The sequence below is a fragment of the Ctenopharyngodon idella genome, chromosome 6 (assembly GCF_019924925.1).
Source record: "Ctenopharyngodon idella isolate HZGC_01 chromosome 6, HZGC01, whole genome shotgun sequence".
In the NCBI taxonomy this organism is placed as follows: Eukaryota; Metazoa; Chordata; class Actinopteri; order Cypriniformes; family Xenocyprididae; genus Ctenopharyngodon; species Ctenopharyngodon idella.
In genome coordinates this window covers 26730709-26755868 of record NC_067225.1, presented here as the reverse complement: position 1 = coordinate 26755868, position 25160 = coordinate 26730709, and the positions used below count along the sequence as shown (strand labels likewise).

Genomic DNA, 25160 nt, shown 5'->3' with positions numbered 1-25160 from the left:
GATCAACGCATGGGAGCCTTTGAAAGCACACGGAAGTGTTTGAATTTGAAAGCGTTTTGAAAGTGGGAGCGAGAGTGTTTGAAAGAAGGCGTCTCTCAGCGGACCGGTCTGCTCATAGACGCCTGCTTTCAATAAGCGCTTAGTGAAGAGCGTCATTAATGTCTATTTACAATGTTTTTGAAGCGTTGATCATTGTAGCCAATCACAGACGTATCTGAAGAGCGAGTGAACACAATGGCCAGTTGTGTTTACGAATCCGCTCAACAGTGCTCAAAGCGTCACATTTTTTAAATTTCAGTACCGACAACACTACTAGCAACCTGTTGTACAGCAGTGCCCCATTAGTGAATGAAATAATATCATAGTTCCCCTTGTGTGACTAAGGAACACTGCCCCAGCACGGTTCAACATTCTTCTAATTGGCACTTATGTTTGGTTGGCTGAGTGGCACCACAGTGTTGGACATGGCCAATGCCAGGTCTGCACTGCCCTATTGTCAGCTATGGTGCCGTAAAGGGCAACTCACGCATTAGCGTGGAACCAAGAGCACAGTGTCGTTTTGCATCAGTCTCCTCAGCATGGTCGTTGAGGTGAAAGGAAACGTTCAGTTTCTAGATTTGTTTGCTTGGCCGTCAGCCCACTTATTTGCAGAGAAAAAGCTCCAAGGATTGCCCCGATTATTCTTTTATATTCCTCATGCATGCTGTATACCAAAGGTCACAGAAATAAAGACGAAACTAAACATTCGCTCTGCTTATTGTTTTTATAATTTATTAAAAATTCTATTATACTTCAATATTAGTGGAGAAAAGAAAATCTTTCATGAGTGCTTCTCTTTTGTTGCATTAACAATTGTTTGAATGACTTGTCTCAAATTATTTCAATTTGCATAATTATCAGACCCCATTCGACAGTCGTTGTTGGCATAATGCCTTTGTGTTTACACATCAGGTGGAACGAATAATTAATTCATCTTGAGCAGACTTAAATGTACCCAAATCACCATTTACACACAGCAGCACTGTAGGACAGCCCCCTTATGAATATTCAATGAGGAAATGCTTAATATGCATGACTGGGCGTGCATAAGTAGTAGAGTGTTGCCGGTGTAAGCAGGGAGATTCAGAGAGGGGGACTGACTAAGACCTTTATGCACACACTCATACTGAATGATAGTGCATGCTTGAGAGCTTGTGCAAATCTTACAGAATAAAGGAGGTGAGATACAGTGAAGAAGGAGGAGGAAAAGACAAGGTGTATGGTCAAGAGGGTAGCCACATGTGAAAGAGCAAGAGAGAGAGACAGAGGGAGGGAGCGCACTGAGTTCCTTCTCTCCTCCAAGAGAAAAACTAGATGGTCTGATCTGTCCATGATGGGGTGCAGAGTCTGTACTCTACAGAAGCCTCAAGAGCAATACAAACTCCTGTATGAAGTATGCCAGGTAACTGTTCTTTTTTATCTTTCACAGAAAGTTGTTCATTAGAATTATTATCAATCATTTTATGAATAATGTATGATAAATTCAAGGTGGTACCATGCTTGAATCTTAGTGGACTTTTATTTCATGGTCATGTTGAGTTGTTTTTGATTATCAATCATTTTTAATAATGTACAACAATTTTTAGTACTTGTAATCTGTAATGCTTTTGTATATCATATTTATGAAAGTATTGTCTGACAGAATGCTACTTTTGGAGAGTGATGTTCTGGCACTGTGGTCCTGAGTAGTCCATAGTCTTGAGTTATGTGACTGTGTTTGGGATAGCTTAAATTGAGTGTGACAGTTTATGAATCGTCATGTTACAGGGTTGATGTGTGGACAGATCTCAGTCTATCTTCTATATTTAAAGCAGCTAACTTTCCATTCTAAGGCTGATTGTCAGTGCTGTATGTGAATCACTGTCCATCTATTTGGCATGGCTACATTTGAGCCAAATGCAAAAATTATTGTTGCTTTTGTTTCTTGTTATATGTTTGGTGTAATAAGCTCTGACGTTACACTGGTGGTTTGTAGAAAGTGGGTTATTGACATATAATAAATAGATAGACAGATAGTTTTGTCTTTTAATTTCTATTCATCAGATATTTCTGAATTTGTGCCATGTTATGCAGCATGTAAGAACTGTCCTTGTGAGCATTATGTCACTGTTTGACATTGTTGTCAGCTCTGATTTAATTTCCTGTGGGTTTTGTGATCCTGACGCTTACAGCTTTAGGATGTCTGACACAATATCGCCAGGAGGCTGTAGATGAAAACCAATAGGGGGCCTCTGAGAACACGGCGAGACACATGCTCTTACTTATACTTATGTAAATGTGCACCCATAAACGCATTATCACAGAAATTGACAGTTATCAACAAATTGTAACCTGAATTATATGTTCCAGTGTGGGGACTTCTTGTTGATTTAAAAAGCTCATACAAACTAAAACTTGTTAATTTATTCAATTCCTGACACTAGAATCGCTGTTTTTTTGTGTATTTCATGCATGAAAGCATCCAGGAAGATTGTACAACCACATTGTTAGCACTTCCTTGCCTACTAAGGGATGCATACTTGATGTTTGTATGGTGTGTGAGGAGGGTGCTTTCAGTAAATCTAATGAGTGGCCACTTCGTCTTTTCCTTTCACTATATTCCACAGCGGCTGTTTCTCTGCATTAGCTGTTGATGACAGAGCAGTCACTATTGTGAAAGACTCCGCTTTGATCGTACAGACTGTGTGAAAGCGGGACTAAAAGCTTTCTCTCCCGCTAAGGGCTGAGTGAATATATATGTGTATTTGTGTGTGCACTACAACAATAAATGGTCTCTGTTTGTTAACAACCCAATGGCCGATGTTGGGCTTCAAAGGAAGCATCAGCCTTTTCAAATCACTCCCTGTTGGAAAAAAAAAAAAACCTGAATGAAACAAAAAAAGAGACAAAGACATATTGGGCCCATCATATGAGCTCTTTATTTGACCTACTCCTCCATCCAACTGCATCTGTCATGCTGCTGTCAATTACTTTTGATTGACAGGCTGTTAGTAAAGGGAACCATGCTGGTTTCTCTAATGGTGCTTTCATTTTGCTAGTTACTCAAAGCCGGGTCACCACATGCCTGAGAAAAGATTTGTCAGACAAAGATGCTCGTCTATGTTTAACATCAAATGGTGTTCATCACACCTCACATGATACTGATATGTCATCTGAGAAGCTTTGATATTGCTGTTTTCTGTGCTGGTTGTAGATGATGCAGCTGTTTTGCCATTTTTGTCTGGGGTTATGCATCAAAGAGAGGCACCATTTTTCTGTGCTGAATCAGACAGTGTGACATTGCTAAAATTAGACATGAGCAGTTGACTTTTACCAATAAAACAAGCATCAAACCGAGACATTTTAGAAGAGAGAAGACGTCCATGCTGAAAACAACAGCAAAGGACGTGTTATTTCATTCCTAACACAGAACACATTTAAAACCAGGTAGACAGAACATCACTGAATCAGTCAATCTCTATTACAGGCTTTCAGGACTAATATAGTTTTTATAGCATGTTTGATAACGTCTCGGTTACGTATGTAACCCTCGTTCCCTGAAGGAGGGAATGGACACGTACGTCAGTAGTGACCGATGAATTGGGCTCTCTGGCGATATCCCAATTCATCCGTCACTACTGACGTACGTCGAACGTGACCGACTGAAAGGGAACCATTATGCAGAACCAATTAATAGAGTTTTTACAACAATAATAAATGTTACACCAAAATGCATTATGAATTTGTATAACGATGATGATAATGATATTAATACATTTTATATTTAAAAATATTATTATATTTAGTATTGTCAAAACGATTAATCTCAATTAATTGCATCTAACATAAAAGTTTGTTTACATAATATATGTGTGTGTATAAACACACAGACATATATATAATATATATACAATATATATAAAAAAACTCATGTTAGATGTGATTAATCACGATTAATCGATTTGACAGCACTAATTTCAAATCCTTTTCCAGAAAAACACAGACAACTAAAAAGTCATGGCAAATCATAGGAATTGTTCAGAAAGTGCAGAAACCACAAACAGCATGACATCATTAAATCGTATATATTCTGTATGTTATATTATTGTATATTATTGTGTATATATATATATATACATACAGTATACTATGCCTATATGTTAGTAGGTAATATTAGGTAATATAAAGTTTGGAGGTAATGTAAAATCAACAGTTGTGTTGGGAAAGTATATTGCTCATGTATACTGCAAATGTAGATTCCACAGACAGATAATGGAGTCTTTGTGATGTCCGATCGGTCCGTCTCACACAGACAGTAGGTGCCTGGAGAAGTATGCGGCAGAGGGGGTTGTTGTTTCGTAGGGTAATGTTGAGAGTGCTTTGGCTGGCGTCGGGGTCACTCACAATTAAGGCCTGTGAGTGGCGGCAGGATGTCGCTGGGCTTTTAATGAATAGAGTGAAAGACTCGTTTGAAGTGTGAAAGCGATCTGTTGACTCATCCTTTCCCAGGCGCCCGCTTACCCATGTGTCCAGCTGGACTATGCTGACCTCTCTAAGCATGTGCGTAAACACACGTGTGTTGTAGATTGTGACATGGAACTGCATTATTGAAATGGATTTATATTGGTCTTGGGGATTTAAACAGCTTTTCTGAAAATTAAACGTTATTGGGGAGATCTGGAGATCTGTCAGAATGTGTATGGTTCATTGGATGGCAGGGGATCAGGATTCTGACTGGGCCCATCCCCAGATAATACATACAGATCCTCTTCATTAGGGTGTCTGGCACTCTCTCTGTCTTTCTCTTGCTGTCTCTCTCTTTTAGAGCTCCCCAGAGGCTAACTGATACAGAAGGATGCCTTCTCCTCACATAAACACACACTCACCTAGAGAGAGATTCATGGGCACACAGAATTGTTTTCACAGGCCATGTGTTCCAGGGCATATAACTCCAGAAATTAACACATTTAATCATGCTGTTCAACCTGTATGTAAATTTTTTTTAAGAAGGAATTTTGATATCATGGGAGTAATTCAAGCATAAAGCTACCACCTAAGTGCAAATATTGACATATGTGATTAATCTGATTATTTAATCAATTGGCAGCCCTAAATTTACTGTTTCTTTCTAATTAAAGTGCCATTTATTATTACAAAACTCTTGAGTTGGTCATGATGAAAGTAATAGGTTCAATGAGGAAGTCAAGAACCGCTTCAAACTGGTAACACGTGAGTTTTTGTGAGACTGATTTGTGAGTCTTTTCGACTAATTCATTCAAAAGAATCAGTTCTTGAGAGTACTTTTATTTGTGAATCAGACTATACTGGTTGCTGTATGCTTATTGTTATTGTTGTCTATTTATGGTCTTTGTGTTGTCTTGTTTCACCACTGAAGACTGAATCATTTGCATATTTAAACAACATTTCAGAAAACTTGTAATACAAAAAATGTTTGCAATTCTTAATATCATGAATCAACTAGGGAAGTATGGTGATATCTACGGCTGGGACAATGCAATTCTCGATTCACGAAACAATAAATCTGGATCGATCCTGATTTTTTTTTTTTTCTCTCGAATCGATTCTGAGCTTAGTTTTCACAGCAGATGGCGCTCTAGGTTAGTTTTTAACCACACAAATGCTCACAAAGAAGACTGCTGGAGAGCGCTTGTGTGTTCGTCTGAGTCATGTAAGTGGTTAATTACACTTGCGCCTCGGCTCAGAATGCTTTTATGACACAAGATTAATGTAAACAGCCCACTTCAAACACACTTGCAATTTGCTTCAACCTTTTCGAACTTTATGAATGATAATTTTAGGTTTAAGTGGTGTGTGTAAAGGAACTGGAAGCAGCAGTAATGTTACGTGTTTTTCTAAAGCAAATAGTGCCATCTGCTGTTAAAAACTAAGCTCAGAATCGATTCGAGAGAGAATCGCGATGCATTCGGAAAATATCAGAATTGTTCCAGATTCATTGTATCACAAATTGATAATCAATGTATTGTCCCAGCTCTAGTGATATCTGTTAGTTCTTGTTCAGAGATGTCTTGCCTTAAATAAGAAATATTTCTTAAACACCAAATCAGTATATTAGTACTGTGTTTTAAATAAGCATATCTTGAAGAGATATCTTTCAAAAACATTACAAAATCTTACTGACCTCAAACCATGTGCTTTTAATGCAATTTTTAGTTTTTTTTAGTAGCAATCATTCATTGTGAAGGAGCAGCTTAGCTTCCACTGTGCTTTTGTGTTGTATTCTGGCAACATTTGCCAAAATTCTGCATTTAAAAACAGCAGTTCAGTTGGCCTATTGATTTCAATGTAGCAGCCCCATTTAACAAAACCGCTCACAGGAAAAGAGAATTAGTCCCTGTAAAGCTACAGGTCGAGAGAAGGTCATTTTCCCCTTTAGTTAAGATAATTAGAACCGAGAGAGGACGCAGCGAGCTCACCTCGCCATCCCTGAGTAAACTTGATCTCTCTCTTACTGTGCTGAACTCGGTGCTTTAAACAGGAAAGGTATGCACCATGTGGAGATCTAGTCTCCTTTGTCCCTGATGGGCCCATGTTGGCCCATCATGTTGGTGGAGACTGTGTTTGACAGCTCTGTGGCTCCTAATCTCCCTAGAAGTGGCCTGTAATGGCCATGGCGCCTGTCTGCACCTCGTGTAAGACCTTCATTTTAATTAGAGTATCAAAACAGTCAGGCTGTTGAAGCTCGGACGCAGATTAGGTTTGTACTGGATGAGTGCTAGCTAATGCATTTTTTTCTAAAAGCTTTACACACTTTGGCAGGCCTTTTACATTCTTCAAAATGTTTGCAGAAATTAAATGTCTCGCAAAGCAAGACATTTATTTATTTTTTATAGCACATTTCATATACAATGGTAATTTAAAGTGCTCAACATAAAAAATGAATTAAAAATAATCATAACAGATGATTAAAAAATAAAATCATTAATAATATTCTAATAAAATGTATTTAAAATATAATTAAAAACAAATATAAGAAACAGCTAAGAAAATCATGATAAATTTGTGAATATAAATATATATTATAATGTTATGTAGTGTTAAAATGATATGTAGTATATTGATGCCAAATAATATTGGTTTGTCATTGAGATCAAACAATATAAATATTAATTTATATTATATATATTAAATATTAATTAAATATATAATGCTATCCATCCATCATTCTGTCTATCTGTATGTCTATGGATGGATGGATGGATTATAAATTCAGAATTTCCATCCATCCGTCCGTCTGTCCGTTTGTCATTTAGTTGCATTGTCTTTTCCAAACTGCTTCCACTATCACAATCCTTCTTGCTATCCCCTTCTTCCCCTAATTAGTCTATACAACGATGGGATGGGAAAACGCTCATTGCTGTGGGGAAATCGACTGAGTGTAGTCTAGTTAGCTTAATCAGGGACAGGTCCTCCCCACAGCGCTTCCACAGCTGCTTCACGCTGTAGCAGGTGGTCGGCAGCCATTCGGGAGAGATTGCTACCCTCCAGTCTGCAGGCTTACAAGCTAACTCTTTCCTCCGCTGGCACTGATGGGTAGACAAAGCATGGACAGAACATGACAAAGACATACACAAAGTGACATGATACAGATGGAATGAGACAAATGAACAGATGAAATACAGACATAACATGTCAATATTGACATGTCATTGACAGTGCTATAGACATAATGTTGATTTACCATAGCAAAGTAAAGACATAACATGAACTGTTTAAGCACAGACCTAGTTTGACTAAACATGTCAAGTTACAGACAAAACAAATTGAGCATGAAGAAGCAGAAGTTCTGTTTGAAAACCTAGTGACTTACTGTCTAGTGTCTACATAGGAAGCTGCCTTCTAAGAAAGTATCTAACTGAATTGTAACCTCACAAATGACTGATTTGAAATATTCGCAAACAGTTTTTTTCTTAAGCGCAAATTTTAGTGAAGTTTATGCTTAAAACGAGACAAAAAAAAAGTTTTGCCAATTGGTAAACTTAATTCAAGATACTGTAAATTCTCTGAAAATTTTTATTAACTAACACATGTAAATCTTGTTTTAAACGATGTAAACAAGGCAAAAACACTAAAAAAAAATTAAAAAAAACTTTATTAGAGTTTGCTGTAATATAATTAGTAATGCAAATGCAATAGACTTCTGACCAGAAAAAAAACTTAAAACACAAATATCATAGATTTTTTTTTTTTTTTTTTTTATTTCAGCATTGAATAAAATATATGTATATTTTATATATATATTTAGGGATTACTATTTTTGCTGTCTGTTTTATTTATATATATATATATATATATATATATATATATATATATATATATATATATATATATGACACGATATATTGCAGTAGATTCTCAGTGGAGAATATGAATAGATGTGCATTATTTTGTCATTAGTCTCCATAAGTCTGGCGCAGATGTGATTTTGCATGGCGACAGACAAACACAGGTGTGCCCTCACATTTTTATGGACAGCTTTATTTGCGCAGATGCATCAGATTCTTCACAATTAAAATGAAATAAGACCAGATTAAGTGTCCCAACTGTCTTTGTTTTCACTTATGATGCTACGTCTGCCATTTGTTCTGTCTAATGCTAGGGGTCAACTATTTTTGCTGTCTGTTTTATAATTGCATACAAGGAAATAGTAAAAGCAAAGCATGTCAACCTTTATCCATTAATTCTGAATCATTTATATTAATAGACCCAATTCTGAGAAGCTAAACTGCTATTAGCATTTCCATCAGAGAACAAGCTTCCACTCCAGAGACTTTGTTATTCTTTAGAATGTGATAAGACACAATTTAACAGCATAAAAATTGAGTGTATGCATGTTGGGGGGGTGAATGGTGACATGCTTCCCTGGTGTCCATGCTGAGTCATGAATAAAACATGCTAACAGAGAAGTTTGAACTCTCTAGGCTTGAGCAGTTGGCTGATTTTGAATGCTGATGATGGAGCTATTATATCTCATTTATATTCAGAATGAGTGCTCTCATAGTGGCTAAATACTGCTCACTTTAAAAATACTGGTGCTGTTGTGTCTTAAATATGTACATTTTTGGGTACTAAAGGCTTGTTGTGCAAGTGTGTGAAGATGGTATTGTCATCATTTCTAGTGGTAGCTCTCTTTGCCCAGATGGCTTTTTAGATGGAATGTCATCATTTGTCAAATATTTGTTTAGTAACATAATATTCCCCACAGATAACATTTGACTAGAACATAAGTGTGTTAGAGTAAATATTGAGGTAAAATTTCAGCAATTTTGCATATACATCTCATTTGCCTGCATTATATTATTTTATTTTATATTTTAACCATCCATTTTATTCCAAACTGATTTTCCTATATAGGGTCACAGCGATATTATTTATTCATTAATTTATTAAATGTTTATTTAATTAGTATTAGTATTTTTTTATTTTTTTTTTCACTTAACTTGGTCTGTAAAAATGGCCTGCAAGGGAACAAGGTGTAGCAGCTGTTAAATTTTAAACATGTAGAATAAAATAACTTCAAGCCTCGGTTGTAACTTCCTTAGACGTTGCGCGAGACCAATTTCAATATTCAGATTAGTGGTTATCCATATTCATTGTGCAATGAATGAACAATTATTCATTTTTCCTCACTGATAAGCATATATTTGGTTACATGTTTCTTGCATAAACAGAGGTTTAACTGGATGCTAGAACTCAAGAGTGAAAGGAAACTAAACAACAGTGATTAGAAGGCAATAACTAATTATTCACAGGTGTACTCTTTGACAATAATTAACATGAAAGAAGTCCATGCAGGTGCCACAGAGAGCCTGGCAGATGGATCTGAAGTTCTCAGTTCTGCACTTCTTTACTACATGCAAACCAACTTTCTCTTCATCTCCACCACTTTTCATTCTCACTAGTTCTGGATTCTAAAACAAAACACTTTTATACTGTATTTTTCCATAGGAATTTCTTGTTTTAAAGACCAGGTTAGGACTAGGCCTGGATGGGATCTGCAGACTTTTTTCTCATTTTTTTTGCACTAATTTTACTGTAGATAATTGCATTATTCTGCAAGGATATTAAAATACCCAAAATATGGCCTAAAATTCTGCAGAAAGTTCTGTGGACGCTGATTTCGTGTGAGCCTGGTTATAACCTCAAAAACTGCTAGTAGTGTAAGGAAATGGGTGGTAGAGTGTGGGAAACTGTATTTCCTCACACGGAAAGTGACGGACAACTCATTATAGGAGGAAAGCAAGGACACAGGAAGCTTGAAGGAAGTGATTTAGCCTCCCACTATTGATCCTCTGTGGATAACAGAAGGTCTCATGCTTAAACAGGATTAAGAGCAAGTAAACAGCGGCGTCTTTTAGCAGGCATCCATGCTTATCAGGGGCATTAGTTTCCCTCTGTTTGCTGCTTAATCCACACTGAGATGGCATGCCACAGCATATAAAGGTTGCTGTGTTTCAAGTCAGCCAGAACTGTAAGGAGGTTTCCTCATTCTGAATGAAATAATGCACACATACATGTACACATCGAAAGACCATCAAACCCTGCCAAATTGCAAACCCCCCTCCCCCATTTTTTCTTTAGGACTGTTATGTTTAGAAAAGAAGAATTAAGTCCCTAGATGGGACTAACACATGGTGAGAATGTTCTTTCAGGGATTCTTGGAATAAAGCCTTAAGCTTAAACTTCATCTGTCAAGTTTGAAAGATACTTGTTTTTTATGTTGTTTTTCTTAAACTCATAATGTGTAGAATGTAAAAAATCTACCTAACTAGAGAAGACTATATATCAGGGGTGTGCAGTCCATATAAACTGCAAATGCTCTGCATACCCAAGTCTTTTGTGGACTCGCTGATTAATAATAACTGTGTTATAAATACTATAAATTCACTTGTTTGAGGTGTAACATAAAGCTTACGTGATAAAGTGTTGGTAATACGTATGTAACTGTCCGTCATTTATTTATTTGCCAAATAATGATAATTTTCTTCGAATCTGACAGTTATGCATGGTTTCGGTTTAACAGATCCACAACAGCTTTGGCACCTACACTCTGTTTTTATGCATCGTCATCAGTGTTCCGTGTTCTCATTGGTTTGCTGGCAAATGGGGGATTTCATGCGCAAGGAAAGCTGTCCGCGAATTGCTCGCCCAAGCAAAAAAAATTTGTTGTTGCTGCATCTGAGTCTTTAAGCTGTTTAAAGGTGAAATATGTTGGTTCTGCGATACTAGTGGCACCTAGCAGAATTACAAAAATACAGCATATTTTGTAAACACCCCTTTCGCTTGTTGCGCTTCCTTCAACCCAAATATCACAATCACAGCTCTTATGGGTGCTTGTGAAGGCATGTCTCAACAGGTAAATGTAGGCTACTTTCAATAAAAGGTCCAACATATTAGGAATAGCTGTGTTGTGATGTGTCATAAGAGTAGCTAACGCCATAGATCTATGGATAACACTCTTGTCTAGAGCAAACGTGAGCGCCTCGCTTATAATAAACCCGTCCAACGTATCGGCACCGGGCACATTTTTTGACATGAAGCACCACCCGGCATATCCAGTTAAAGAAGTCATCGCTTGCCGCTGCTACTTTATATATGATGGGTATAATTTGAGTTTGATTTGGCATTTGTGAAGCGGACATTGATGATGAAGTTGGAATTGTTTTCCAAGTGAAATGCTCCTGATCTGGTTTTGCATCTGATATTTTTTGTTTATTGATATTGATAAGTGACAGGAAAAAGGTCCAATCCACCTCACATCAGAAAGGATCGACTTTTGATCATTCTGGTACGAACCAGAGTTGGAGTAATGACATGAATTCATTCAGAGTCATGAAGTTCTTGTGAATTATCTGTAATGGTAAATATACTTGTGATTGAGATGAGTAGGGAATTTAGTATATTGGAAATAGACTGCAGTCTTGTTTAAGGTCATAAGCCAAGACCCAGATCTAGATCAAGACTAAGGCTATGTTTAGCTACACTACCATCCAAAAGTTTGGGGTTAGTAAGATATAAACACAAAAATATTAAGCAGCATGTGAAGTGTGAAGTTTGTATTTTAGATTTGACTTTTCATATTGTGTCAGTTTGAATATTGTTTCTGTTCATTGTCTAATGCAACAGCTTGTGTCATCCGTGAGTGATCGTTCCAGTGGGTCCGTGTTAAACAGAGGGTGAAGAGACTCAGTTTGCACCATTCTGGTGTGTGTACTCCTCAGTGAGACGGTGTCAGAGGTGAGCTGTGTGAATGGGGGTCCCGGTTCCCCCCACCTCCTTGCTGAAGAGGCAGTGAGGCAGAACGTTTCCAGGGTTGAGGCTTTGTCTCGGGGTCATGGGCTTCGAGGAGGAGAGGGATTCCTACACACTTAAGTCTTACCGAGAACCAGACAGACACACAGAAAGGGATGATTGTGTTATTGAACTAGCTGATTGAGAAAGGAAAAGAAAATCTATACACAACTGAATACAAGGAGTTAAGAGTTAAAAGGTAAAATAAAGAAAAGGAAAGATCAAGAAAGGGAAAGAACTGCAGCAAAATTTGGTACAAAATTTGGTACCTTAAGTATTTTGTATCTTTTGGACATGTACTATTGTACTGACACAATTTTATTTGTAGTTACTTAACATACCATGGTTATACCATGGTTTTGGACACTAGATATAGTAATACTGTGATATTATCTGAAGGACCTTTGTTTACCATGTAAATACCATGACACTGCCAAAGTACTACTACTACTGGTTAGCAAATACTAACCAGTTCATTTTCAAAATTACCATGGGACTACCATGTTGTTTTGAAATGATGGTTATACTGTGGTACTTTGAAATATACTGTGGTACTGAAATCAATTTACCATGGTAGTACCATGTAACATGTCCAATAAAATATACCTTTGAATTTTTTGTAAGGATTTACATTATGTTGAAGTACCACATAAATACAATGGTGTATAAATCATTCAGGACCATACTACCTATAAAATGAATGTACCATGGTTTTACATAGTTTTTAACTCGCTGTCCTATTAAGTTAATATTGAATATTGATTTTGGCAACAACAAAAATAAACAAAATAAAAAAATAAAAGGGTTTCTTATTGTTAATTTATTAAAAATGGTAAATCTTTGTTTCGATTTGGAAGTTTCAGAGTTTGGATTCATGTTGGATGTTCCAATTATCCCTCAGGCTGGGATTAGTTTTAATCCTCTTGGTTATTAGTTAACATATTCCCTCTTCAAAGCTGAAGTGCTCCGATCCTGCCTGTTTGAAAATCTGAGAATGGAATCCAGCAGCTTGTGAATTAGACTATATATTTTTCTCACAAGTGATTTATTTATTTATAAAGAAAATTGAATGCACAGTGGATTTATACATTTCTAAAAGCTGTGTGAGAGGTTTGATTCTGTGGACAAGGTGAAGAAATGTTTGATATAAAAGAATATGGCATACAACTAGAGAAATCCATCCATGCCTCTCAGAAAATGAATCGCTAAACCATTATTTGAGTATTTGTATGTAAATATATTTGTGCACGCATTTGGAGATATTCACTTTGTGTGCACTAATAAGATGTTTGTGTATTCTCAAACATGGCATCACCCAATTTCTTGTGTTTTTTCCTTGAATTTCATCACACCCTTGTGCTATTGTCAGCTTGTGTGTGTGTGTGTGTGTGTGTGTGAAAGCAGGTTTGCATAAGTGGGTGTGAATGCCTCAAGCAAAGATCCTATCAAAGCTGTCTCTCGTCTAGAAATCAAAAATGAACAAATGGGGAATGCTGTGTTTGTTGAGAGGAGAACATGGGGAAAAGCTCTATAAGCTCTGAGATAAGAAAGGCGGTTCATCCAAGGTCAGACACCCTGTTAGCAAACACACTAACAGAAACTGTCATGCTTTTGCATCCAAATGAAGGTGCGTTAGCTTTTTGGTTTAGCTTGACATCAGCCTAACCAGGACATTTGTATAGAATTTTTCTTTTTTGGAAATAATTTATGCAATACACCAACAATAAAATTTTACTTTTTACTATTTAGCAGTATGTTTTTGGACTTGTTTTCATGCCATTTTGATTCAAGCAATTAATTTGTTCTCAGTTATATATTATATACACCTTATTTATTTAATTTAAGACATTAAAAATATATGGTAATAAATCTTTACAATGGTACATATACTTATAGTATAAGTACTATAGCATGACTGTGTTGCCACCACCCTTTTTTGTAAGGGTACCAACAGTTGCAATTTTATAAATGCAACTTCAGTGCTGTACGAATTCGTTTTGAAATTTCCCCTTATGTGTGCAGCTCAGACCCCATCTGGCCTTGGTTCTCTGCATTAAAAGATTGCTTTGAACCTCTTCTTTCTCATTTCTTTCAGCCCTCATCAACAGAGCTCTGCTCTTGATTGGTGTGTCATGCTTTGGCCCTGAAGCTTGCGTTCATTTCCTCATGTACAGCTCCCACATCTTCCAGGGAGGCCCTCGTCTTCAAATTACTTAGCTAAATTCGTTTCCCCTGGTTCGGTTTGTTTAATGACCCTGATTAATTAGCAAGAGAGAGCTTTCTAATTTATGTTTGTTGTTTTGCTGAGTCTATCTTTGACCCCCGAAAGCGACGAGAGGCACTACAGACTCTTTGTTCTGTTGTAATGGTTGTTTTTATTGCTTTGCTCCCATGAATTTGTCATCTCAGTGCAGCTCTACTGTTTATGATGGAGTAGTTTTTGTTATGCAAAACTCCACACACAATAATGCTAAAACAATTTTTAACATCAGTTCTGTCATGTTTGTGCATTTCAACAGGTGAATGGAAAGGACTTGTCCAAGGCAACGCACGACCAGGCAGTGGAGGCCTTCCGTATGGCTAAAGAGCCCATTATGGTCCAGGTGCTACGCCGTGCTCCCAGGCCCAAACCTACAGGCCCAACTGGGGAAGCACAGGTAGTAGACATCAGCACCCAGACGGACATCACCTTCCAACATATCATGGCCCTCAGCAAGCTGCCTACGTCCTCCCCGCCTGTGGATGTACTTGAGCAGTACCTGCTCCCAGAGGGGTGAGTGACGACTCTCTGGGCCAATCAGAATGCATATCACAGATTTCAGTTATGACTGACACCTAATTAGTGAAGATGGTGCTATTTATAGCAAAGAGAGTTCTGAGACACTAGTGTTGTCATGGTACCAAAATTTCAGTAGTCGGGACCAATACCATGAAAATTTTACGGTCTCGGTACCAATTTCAGCAAAATCTGTTGGAACTATTTTACTATTTTATATAGCCTATTTTAAAAACATATTAAATATGATTTGGAGCATGTGTGTATGTTTGTTTGTGTGTGTATATATATAGGCTACCACAATGAAATACATTTTGAAATATAAAAAAAATAAATAAATGCTCATTTTGTACTGTTGAAAAAAACAGCATATGCTGGTTAAGGTAGGTTTTGAAGCTGGTATGCTGGTTTGAGCTGGTTTATGTTGGTCCTAAGCTGGTCCTGGACCAGCATGGACCAGCTCAAACCAGCATACCAGCTTCAAAACCTACCATACCAGCATATGCTGTTTTTTTCAACAGGGGTAGCAGACGTGCGTGTTTATTTTAGCTATTCCGTCAGTGAAACAACACACTACAGCCTGTAAAACTATTAAATAAATATCGGTAAATAATGGTAACCTAAATAATAAGAAAGTTAAATATTATTTAAAAACATTCGTTTTTTTATTTCCACACAAAGATGCATCATATAGCCTACCGCTCTGCTCTTTGAGAGGGATGTGGGACACGAGCAGGAAAGAGACCATTTCTCTTTAATAATATCTTCATGTTATCTCCTGATGTTACAAGCAACTGACACTTGTTGTAAAAGGTCTGAAAAACCGAGTTTTATCTTCAGACATTCAGGCTGTGTTTGATTTTGCTCTGGCAGAAAAAAGCGAAAGTAAAAATCATCAGCGTGTGTGAAACGCGCTATACAAATAAACTTGACTTGCCTTATAAAGTCTAATAACAAGCACAAACTGTGTAAATAGAAATTGACGCGCAAGCAAAAAGGTTTCTGTGCTACGGGGTTTTTTCTACTTTACCACATTAAAGAATGCGAATAGCCTTCAATAGGCCTAAATGCGAACAAAAGAAAGAAACGTTTATAATCCCCTGAGTGAGTGAAGATTTGGGAAAAGAAACAGAGATTCCATGTTCAGTGGAATAACTAATGGAATACTGTTAAATTCGCAAAACAAAATAAATGTATGGACTCACGTACCTCTCTCATTCGGCATGAACCAAAATGTTTCCATGGCTGCGATGTCACATTTAATTGCTAACCTATTATTTCTTTTGTAAACAAAGCTTTGTGCTTCACTCGTGTCATATTCAAGTAAATACTGCCACAGCCCTATCAGTGGGTACCGAATATACCTGGATTCTCGGTACTACCGGTACTACAGAAATGCGGGTATCGTCACATTTTCAAAATTTGAGTACCGACTTGGTACCGAAGTACTTGACAACACTATGAGACACAATACAAATGTACCATTTACGTGCCATTGCATATAATTCAAAAGTTGCGCTACCAGCCCAACTAGACTTTAATATACTTGTCAGATTAGCAGTGTTTTGGCCCAGGGCACAACATGAAATTAAGTTGCTCTCATTTATTTGGATTTGCATTGTCCTTTTATATCACACTTAATGTGTCCTTGGGGTTTGTCTGTGACATGTTACTGACAGGAACTTGGTAGCCAAGAGAAAAGAATTTAATTGATTTTTTTTTTTTTTTCCCAACATACCAAAATTAAAAAAAAACTTGGTGATATCTAATTTCCTCAGATGCTTGTTTTTACCTTATTAATTCTTATATTTTGTAAAAGATTTTAGTTGAGTTATTAAAATAGATTATGACTGGTGCTGTCCAAGAAAAAAAAGGTCTTTGGGAGTCACATCATTTTATAAAATTGATAGTTACAGCTCTAAAATCACTATTTTATCACACATTCTAGCGATTTTAAGGGTAAAATCCCCTAGGCCCTGTTTCCACCTGGTATTAAGATGCATTTTGGATCACAAGCGGACGATGCTAAATACAGGTGTAAACTGGGTGTAAAACGTTTTCAGGTTGTCTACTTTCAACCACTTCCAGAGGCAGTCGAGAACGCATTTGACCGGATTGCTCTCGTAGTATAGACACTCATGTGGTTGAATGTGTTCGAACAACCACAAAAGTCTGTCTAATCTCCGCCTACTGACCTAATGTGTAAATATTATATGAAGTGCGCTAGCCAGATCGGATTTAAACTTTGTCGGCTGATGACCCAAGTTTGGTTTGAAGATGAACAACATACAAAGCACAATGTTCTCTCACCATTCCTGATTTCTAACACAAACTCACCTTTTTTGGCGTGGTCTTGCCGCTGTCAGAACAGAAACGAAAGCTGATGCTGTCTGTATGTTTTTCCGGCATCTCCATTCGCGTTCATATGTAAATTGCACAAGCTTATTTCATCCATTAAATCGAAAGATGTGAAAAAGCCCATACATTTAACCACCCATTGACCTTCCCCTCGAAGAAATCAGGACAAAAGTGGTTGAAAAAGGACAAAAGAAATGAGGTGTAAATGAGGAATGTCTCCTTTGTCTACTTGTGATCCGATCGACCAAAACACATCTTAATACCAAGTGTAAACGGCCTTAGACGCATGATGCATGTAAGATGTGAAATTGGCAGCTCAACCAGCCTGGTAGCATTTCATAGAACGTATTTATTAATCAACCATCTAAACAGTGCCTCTATATTATTTTTCTTTACAGTACGATATGCTTTTGGTTTTATGTTTTCTAGACATTCACCTGCTCATGAATACTTCGACCCCAATGATTTCCTTGAGGGAATGCAGCATGAGATTGAAAGAGAGGAGTTGGAATATGAGGTAATGCCACACAGAATCTCTCTCTTTACTCCGTCTTCTGTCTTCCCTGAAATGTGAATTAAGACATGCTGACGCCAGTCCTGATGCAAACTGTCTCCACTGATCTATTGGTGAATTGACCAACCACACCCTCCATAACCTCACACAGACACTGAAGTGGTCAGCTGTTCCGACATCAAGTACCCTTTTTAGCCTTGTTCCCTTGAACAGATGCAAGACAGGGATATCATTATTTACTTTTGTCATTGACTTATATATCGGTGAAAAGAGATAATTGGATAGGCTGGAATTAGACTAACGACTGGCGTGATGGATCTGAGTGTACAATAAGCATAGACAGATCACGCTGTAATGAGAGTGGTGGGCTGTGAGTCATGAGGGGTCACGAGTGAGTCCATGAAGAGATGAAGTTCAGAGACTTATAGCAGCAGATGCTTTGCACGCAGCCCTCTCAACGACCTCTCATTGGCCCCTGAGGGCCTCCAGGTGCCGCAGTAGGGGCCATGCAGACAGAGATCAACGAGCAGGATAGGACATATCTGAATGCCCAACAACACCACCCTCCTGCCTTGTTTACCTTGATTAATGCTCTCCATTGCACTTCAAGGACAAAAGAAAAGTTTTAAATGCTGTAAGGTAGAAATACATTAATAAACAATGTTTGTGGGTGTTTTCATACCGTAGTGCAGTGTTGGCAAAAATTTTTAATCATGTTATGTAATAAACTAACCAGCTTATCAAATACTTCCTCAACCTGGTCGTGAGCAAACTCATTGTTAAAAACAAGGATCAAGTTTTTGTTTTGTTTTTTTTTTTGGGAAAAATCAAAGGTCTGAGAGATTTATAATGGATAATTATTGCTTAGCTAAATCTCATGAAAACTGTCAAGCCTGTTACGATTATATTTCACCCCAAAATCAAAGGAAATAAATAAGGGATTATATTTTTTTTTGTTATACAGTATTTAAAAATAATGTCTATTTAGGACAATTAAGATTTTTACATTTTGACATTTCTACCATCTATTCTCATTACCACAATAAAAAAGTCTTATTCTCAATACCGTCATATGAAGAAAAAAAAAAAAAAAAAAATTACAATAATAATTTATGCTGATTTAAATATTATCATAGTTTTCACAAAATTATTAAGCAGCACAACTATTTTCAACTGTGATAATAAGAAATATCATACCATATCAGCATATTAGAATTATTTCTTAAGGATCATGTGACACTGAAGACTGGAGTAATGGCTGCTGGGGAAAAAAAAAAAAAAATCATCTTAGAAATCACAGGAATAAATTCTATTATATATTATTATTTTATATATATACGTGTATATAGCTTTGGTGAGTATAAAGAATTTTTTTTTTTTTTTTTTTAATTTACAAAATCTTACCGACCCTAAACTGAACAGTAGCATATACATACATATGTTTCTGTTTACATTTGACTAAGACTGATGGTAGAGCATTTGTTGGTTGGTGTAGAATAGATTACAGGGGATTTTTTGCAGATAACTTCTTCCTTCATGTCTGCTCTGATACCAGCCCCGTGAGAGCTGTGATCTCCATATGTATCTTGTAGATTACAGGTGTTGACATAAGATGCATGAGACTTGGTTCATGTACATGTTTGTGGCAGCATGTAGTTCTGTCGCAGCACTCTTTAATCTGAGCAAATTATTCAAATGTGCAGATCAAGACAACAGATTGTGTACATTTTTATGATTAAGCTGCTTTGTTTACACAGTTCGGCAAGTCAGCTTACAAATGACTGATAGTTTGCTATGCATTGAATTATCGCTCTCTTCTTTCAGGAAGTGGATTTATACAGAACTAATATCCAGGATAAATTGGGGTTAACTGTGTGCTACAGGACTGACGATGAGGATGAGACGGGGATCTATGTCAGTGAGGTGAGTTATGTCATGAAAGTAGCCATTTTTGTGATTGCTAATGTCTCTGGTATGTTCTTTAAAACCAGTTGTTTCAATTATGTTTTTTATCGGTTTGTATTTTTGGTCACCAATTTTTCTCATTGTGCAGATTGATCCGAACAGCATTGCTGCAAAAGATGGCCGAATTCAAAAGGGAGATCGAATCATCCAGGTTTGCTTTATTTCATTCATTTCATTTGTCTTATTCCATCATATTCAGGCATTGTCTAAACAAATCTCCACTCCACAATTCAGATCAATGGCATTGAGATCCAGAACCGTGAGGAAGCAGTGGCTCTTTTAACCAGTGAAGAACACCCAAATGTGTGCCTGCTATTGGCTCGACCAGAGATACAGGTCAGAGACCCAAGCCACAGACATACCATACATGCTGTTCACAAACTTTAAAGGACATCTGATAGCTGATAGCTTTTCTCCTGTCCTTGTTGCTTTAGCTGGATGAAGGCTGGATGGATGATGACAGAAACGACTACCTGGATGACCTCCACATGGATATGTTGGAGCAACAACACCATCAGGCGATGCAGTTCACCGCAAGCATGCTCCAGCAGGTACAGTAAATCCATCACAAAGTCACTTGTGGAGTCTGTCAGGAGGCATATCAGTCAATCATATCTCAGCCTGTCATGGCATGACATCTAAAGGCAGGAACATACCAAGCTGACGCCGACGAACTAGTGGCGACGAAAGCAGATTGCGGGGTTGGCTCACGTCAGCAGCATCTGGGTCCGAAGTTGGCCTGACCCACCAAACCGACGCTCGACAGCCGACGGCCAAGTAGCACGTCCGTTCTGCGCCTGCGCAAAATGAAATGCCTTTCCGTACCAGCAGGTGGCAGTAGCTGAACGGCCAATCAGAATGATCAGATGGCCCGACGGACCGACAAGCTCCGACGGCAATTCAACATGTCGAATCGGCCGAAAAAAGCCGACGAGGACCAACTTCAGCCGACGGTGCGGAATACACTGAGAAAACTTAGTTGGCCGACGAACAAAAAACTGCCCAGCGGCCGACCGTCGGCTTGGTGTGTTCCTGCCTTAACATATCAATCATAAATTCTGTGTCCGTCACTGAGCAGGAGGTAAAGCAGGCAAGCCTGTACTTTGGTTTAAAGAAAGCATGACTAGTTTAGGCCCCATTTGCACCTGGTATTAGCATCTGTTTCTGGACTGTGCAATGTACATGTGTAAACAGAGTCAAATGCATCTTGACCAATTTGGAGGTGGTCAAATCTCGAATGGCTGCATTAAATTTGGGTAACACTGTATTTTAGGATGATGTAGTTACACGTTACATGTACTTACTATAGTAATAACAGTAAATTATGCATAATTACAAGTAACTAACCCTAAACTAAACCCTAACCCTAAATGTAACTCTATAGCAAGTACATGTAGTTAAAGGGTTAGTTCACCCAAAAATGAAAATTCTGTCATTAATTACTCACCCTCATGTCGTTCCAAACCCGTAAGACTTTTTTTCGGAATGCAAATGAAGATCTTTTTAATGAAATCTGAGAGCTTTCTGTCCCTTCATAGACAGCTACGCAACTAAAACTTCAAAAACTCTTCAAAAAGTTCATAAAGAGATTGTAAAACTAATCCATATGAATTGAGTGGTTTAGTCCAAATATTCTGAAGAGACATGATCGCTTTATATGAGTAACAGATTTAAATTAATCTTTTATTCACATAAACATTCAAGAGAACAAGCCTCTTGCGGAAGCTCAAACGTGAGAATAAACCTCACTGGTTCTCGCACGTCATGTAAACATGTTTGAGCTTCCGTTTACTGCAAATGATGTTTATACGTGAATAAAAGCCTAAATTCAATCTGTTCATCATATTAAGCGATTGAGTCTTGTCAGAAAATCTGGACTAAGCTTCTCAATACATATGGATTAGTTTTACGATTTCTTTATGAACTTTTTGAAGCGTCAAAGTTTCAGTTGTGTAGCTGTCAATGGAGGGACAGAAAGCTCTCAGATTTCATCAAAATGATCTATGTTCCGAAGATGAACGAAAGACTTACTGGTTTTGAACGATATTTGAGTAAGTACAATGTAACTACATCACCTTAAAATAAAGTGTAACCTAAATTTGTAATGTAAGCACTAATGTTTCCTGATTCATCCCAAACAGTACTGAGTGATTGTTTACTCTTGTTTACTCCTATATGTATGCCAAAACTAGAAACTTTGCCAGCTAGGGTTCCAAAAAACATCCTCCAAAAACTTTGGAGAAGCCTGTACATACTAAGATATATTTTGATGCAGATGCACCAATATGGAAATATTTGATATGATAACTGATCATTATTAATATTTAATATTAATACGAAGCTGCCTGACATCAAATTTGCAGTATGTATTTACACATATCAGAGTAATGACATTCCCTGACTTGTTTTCTTACAGAAGAAGCACGAGGAAGATGGAGGTACAACAGACACTGCCACGCTGCTCTCCCACCACCATGAGAAGGACAGTGGAGTGGGCCGCACTGACGACAGCACTCGTAACGATGAGAGTTCTGAGCAGGAGAATCTTGCGGACGACCAGACCAGCGCCTCCACCACGCTAGGCAGCCGTCGCAGGCTCGCCTACAGTCAGGACACCCTAGGTAGTAGCGACCTCCCCTTCAGCAGCGAGTCTTTCATTTCCGCAGACTATGGGGATGCGGACTTCTTGGGTGACTTTCCTGCTGACGAATGTGAACGGTTTCGTGAGCTTTTGGAGCTCAAGTGCCAGATGCGGAGCACGGGCAGCAGTGGTACACCAGATCAGAGCTTGTTCTGGCCCGTTGGCAGTGTAGGTGGCGGACAGGGTGGCGACGGCGAGGAGGGCGTCGACAAAGAGCTGGAGCTTCTGAACGAGGAGCTCCGCAGCATTGAGCTTGAGTGCCTGAGCATAGTCAGAGCACACCGCATGCAGCAGTTGCGTGAGCAGTGCCGCGAACAGTCCTGGATGCTGCACAACAGCGGCTTCCGCAACTACAACACGAGTGTGGATGCAAGACGCCACGAGCTAGCGGACATCAGCGAACTCCCAGAAAAGTCAGACAAGGACAGCTCCAGCGCGTACAACACAGGAGAGAGTTGCCGTAGCACGCCGCTCACTCTAGAGCTGTCGCCGGACAACTCTTTGCGGCGTGGAAATGAAAATCAGGCGGAGGCAGGGGCGAGTAGCAGTACATCAGGTGGCGGCAGAATTCTTAAACCTCTGCTATCGCCCGTCCAAGAGGCTTGCAGCCCCAGCAGGGGTCGCCCAACCTTGTTGAAAGAGTCGGAAGTTGGAACCCAGCCTGAAGTCCGAGAGCGCAAAGCAGGTCGCCATGCCCAGCCCCAATCGCCCTACAAGCACGCCCACATCCCGGCTCACGCCCAGCACTACCAGAGCTACATGCAACTGATCCAGCAAAAATCAGTGGAGTACGCCCAAAGCCAGATGAGCCTAGTCAGCATGTGCCGGGACCCCGTCGCTTCTGCCGACTTGGGACCCAAGATGGAATGGAAAGTGAAGATCCGCAGTGACGGTACACGCTACATTACCAAGCGGCCCGTCCGGGATAAGCTTCTGAAAGAGCGAGCCCTACGGATCCGAGAGGAGCGCAGTGGGATGACTACCGATGACGATGCCATCAGCGAAATGAAGATGGGTCGCTACTGGAGCAAAGAGGAACGCAAACAACATGCCGTTCGAGCCAAAGAGCAGCGCCAGCGCAGGGAGTTTATGAAGCAAAGCCGTATTGACTGTCTGAAGGAGCAAGGAGGCAGCGCCGAAGACAAGAAGGAGCTCAACATCATTGAACTGAGTCACAAAAAGATGATGAAGAAACGGAACAAGAAAATCTTCGACAATTGGATGACTATCCAGGAACTGTTGACCCATGGTACAAAGTCCCCCGATGGGACACGAGTGTACAACTCCCTACTGTCAGTGACCACGGTGTAGGCTCTGTAATGTTCTGTATATAGGACACTACCGATTGGGGTAGACAATCCTGCCTCGTTCAATGCGGCAACATTTGTAAATAGGAAATGTGAATGCCTTGTCTGAAGGAACTTTGCCATTTGCCAAGAGAAGGTACAATGAGAGTCTCAAAGATTGAATAGGACGATGGATTTATACAAGTGACGAGAACATGTTTTCTTATTTGCTCTGTTCATTTCTATATTGAGCTTGTGGTTTGAAATATTATATTAAGGAACTGATTCATGACCATTCAGCCTGTTTAAAAGTTTTGGAAAACAATACAAAGACCATAAATGACCATCAGCATTTTTTTTTTTCTTCCAACAAGTTACTAACAGTCATCAATATTGTACTTTTTTTGCATACATGTTGCTTATTAAAGTAATGCAGATATTTAGCTTCATGGTCATCACAGAGTATTTGGCAGGTGTCATTATATACTTTGCAGGCATTATTATTACAGGGTTTTACAACAAAAACGATAACTTCGCTTTACAGATTTTAAAGAAAAGGTGCTGTTATTCCTAAAGTTCATACTTCACTCAGCTACTGTTACATAAGCGAAACCATTTATTAAAATCTAAATCTGTTCATATTATTGTTGATATCAATGTTTGTTGTAGACAAAAAGCCTTTTGTATAGGTCTCAATTCTATTACAGCAAGATAATACAGTTTAACAAATCATTAGTTAGAAATTCAATTTGATGTCTTGTAAAATGAGAGAAATAATAAATTATTGTTTTATATTTGATGAGCTTTCAAAATATTTGTTGTGAGCTTTTTTTATTTTCAGTAAATTTTAACTAAAAAGGGTTTTCAGTTTGCAGCCACAATAAGTTGGGTTTTTCTTCAAACCAATTTAAATGACTGAAGCAAAGGGTTCTGCAGATATGTGTGTGTATCTGTTCGTGTCCAAGTCTGTTAGGGGGTTATGGGTGGACGATGTCCACACTTCAGTGACCACTCGACCTTAGGGCCAGGCCCTTGTTTCTGCTTATCTGTCCCCAGCTGTGTGTAGCTCTGAAACGTAGAGCTCAGGTCAGTGAACAGACCTCTATCTCATTACAATCACACTGAAAGGTCTGCAATGCAACCAGCTGCATGCTGAAAGACTTCTGTTCCTAGCACACATACTAGCTCAGTCTTTTTCTGGTAAACTTCATGTCTTTGCATTTGATAACACAGTATCAAATCAAGTGCAAACAAATGATGCTAGAACTTTTT

At 38.5% G+C, this 25160-nt stretch overlaps 1 protein-coding gene across 3 annotated transcripts in view; it reads left to right on the top strand.

The window, feature by feature from the left end:
• The window catches only part of pdzrn3b (PDZ domain containing RING finger 3b), a 92280-nt gene extending 67593 nt beyond the window's left edge, over window positions 1-24687 (top strand). For 2 of the 3 annotated variants that reach the window (XM_051896646.1, XM_051896648.1), the window contains 7 exons: window positions 14868-15121; window positions 17912-17999; window positions 19821-19919; window positions 20050-20112; window positions 20196-20297; window positions 20396-20512; window positions 22378-24687. In XM_051896646.1, coding sequence (XP_051752606.1) covers window positions 14868-15121; window positions 17912-17999; window positions 19821-19919; window positions 20050-20112; window positions 20196-20297; window positions 20396-20512; window positions 22378-23913 — 2259 coding nt within the window. In that variant the 3' untranslated portion in view covers window positions 23914-24687. Of the gene's footprint in view, window positions 1-801; window positions 1442-14867; window positions 15122-17911; window positions 18000-19820; window positions 19920-20049; window positions 20113-20195; window positions 20298-20395; window positions 20513-22377 lie in introns of those variants that run through there. The other variant, XM_051896647.1, reaches the window with a different exon arrangement.
• Window positions 24688-25160: the final 473 nt, after the last annotated feature.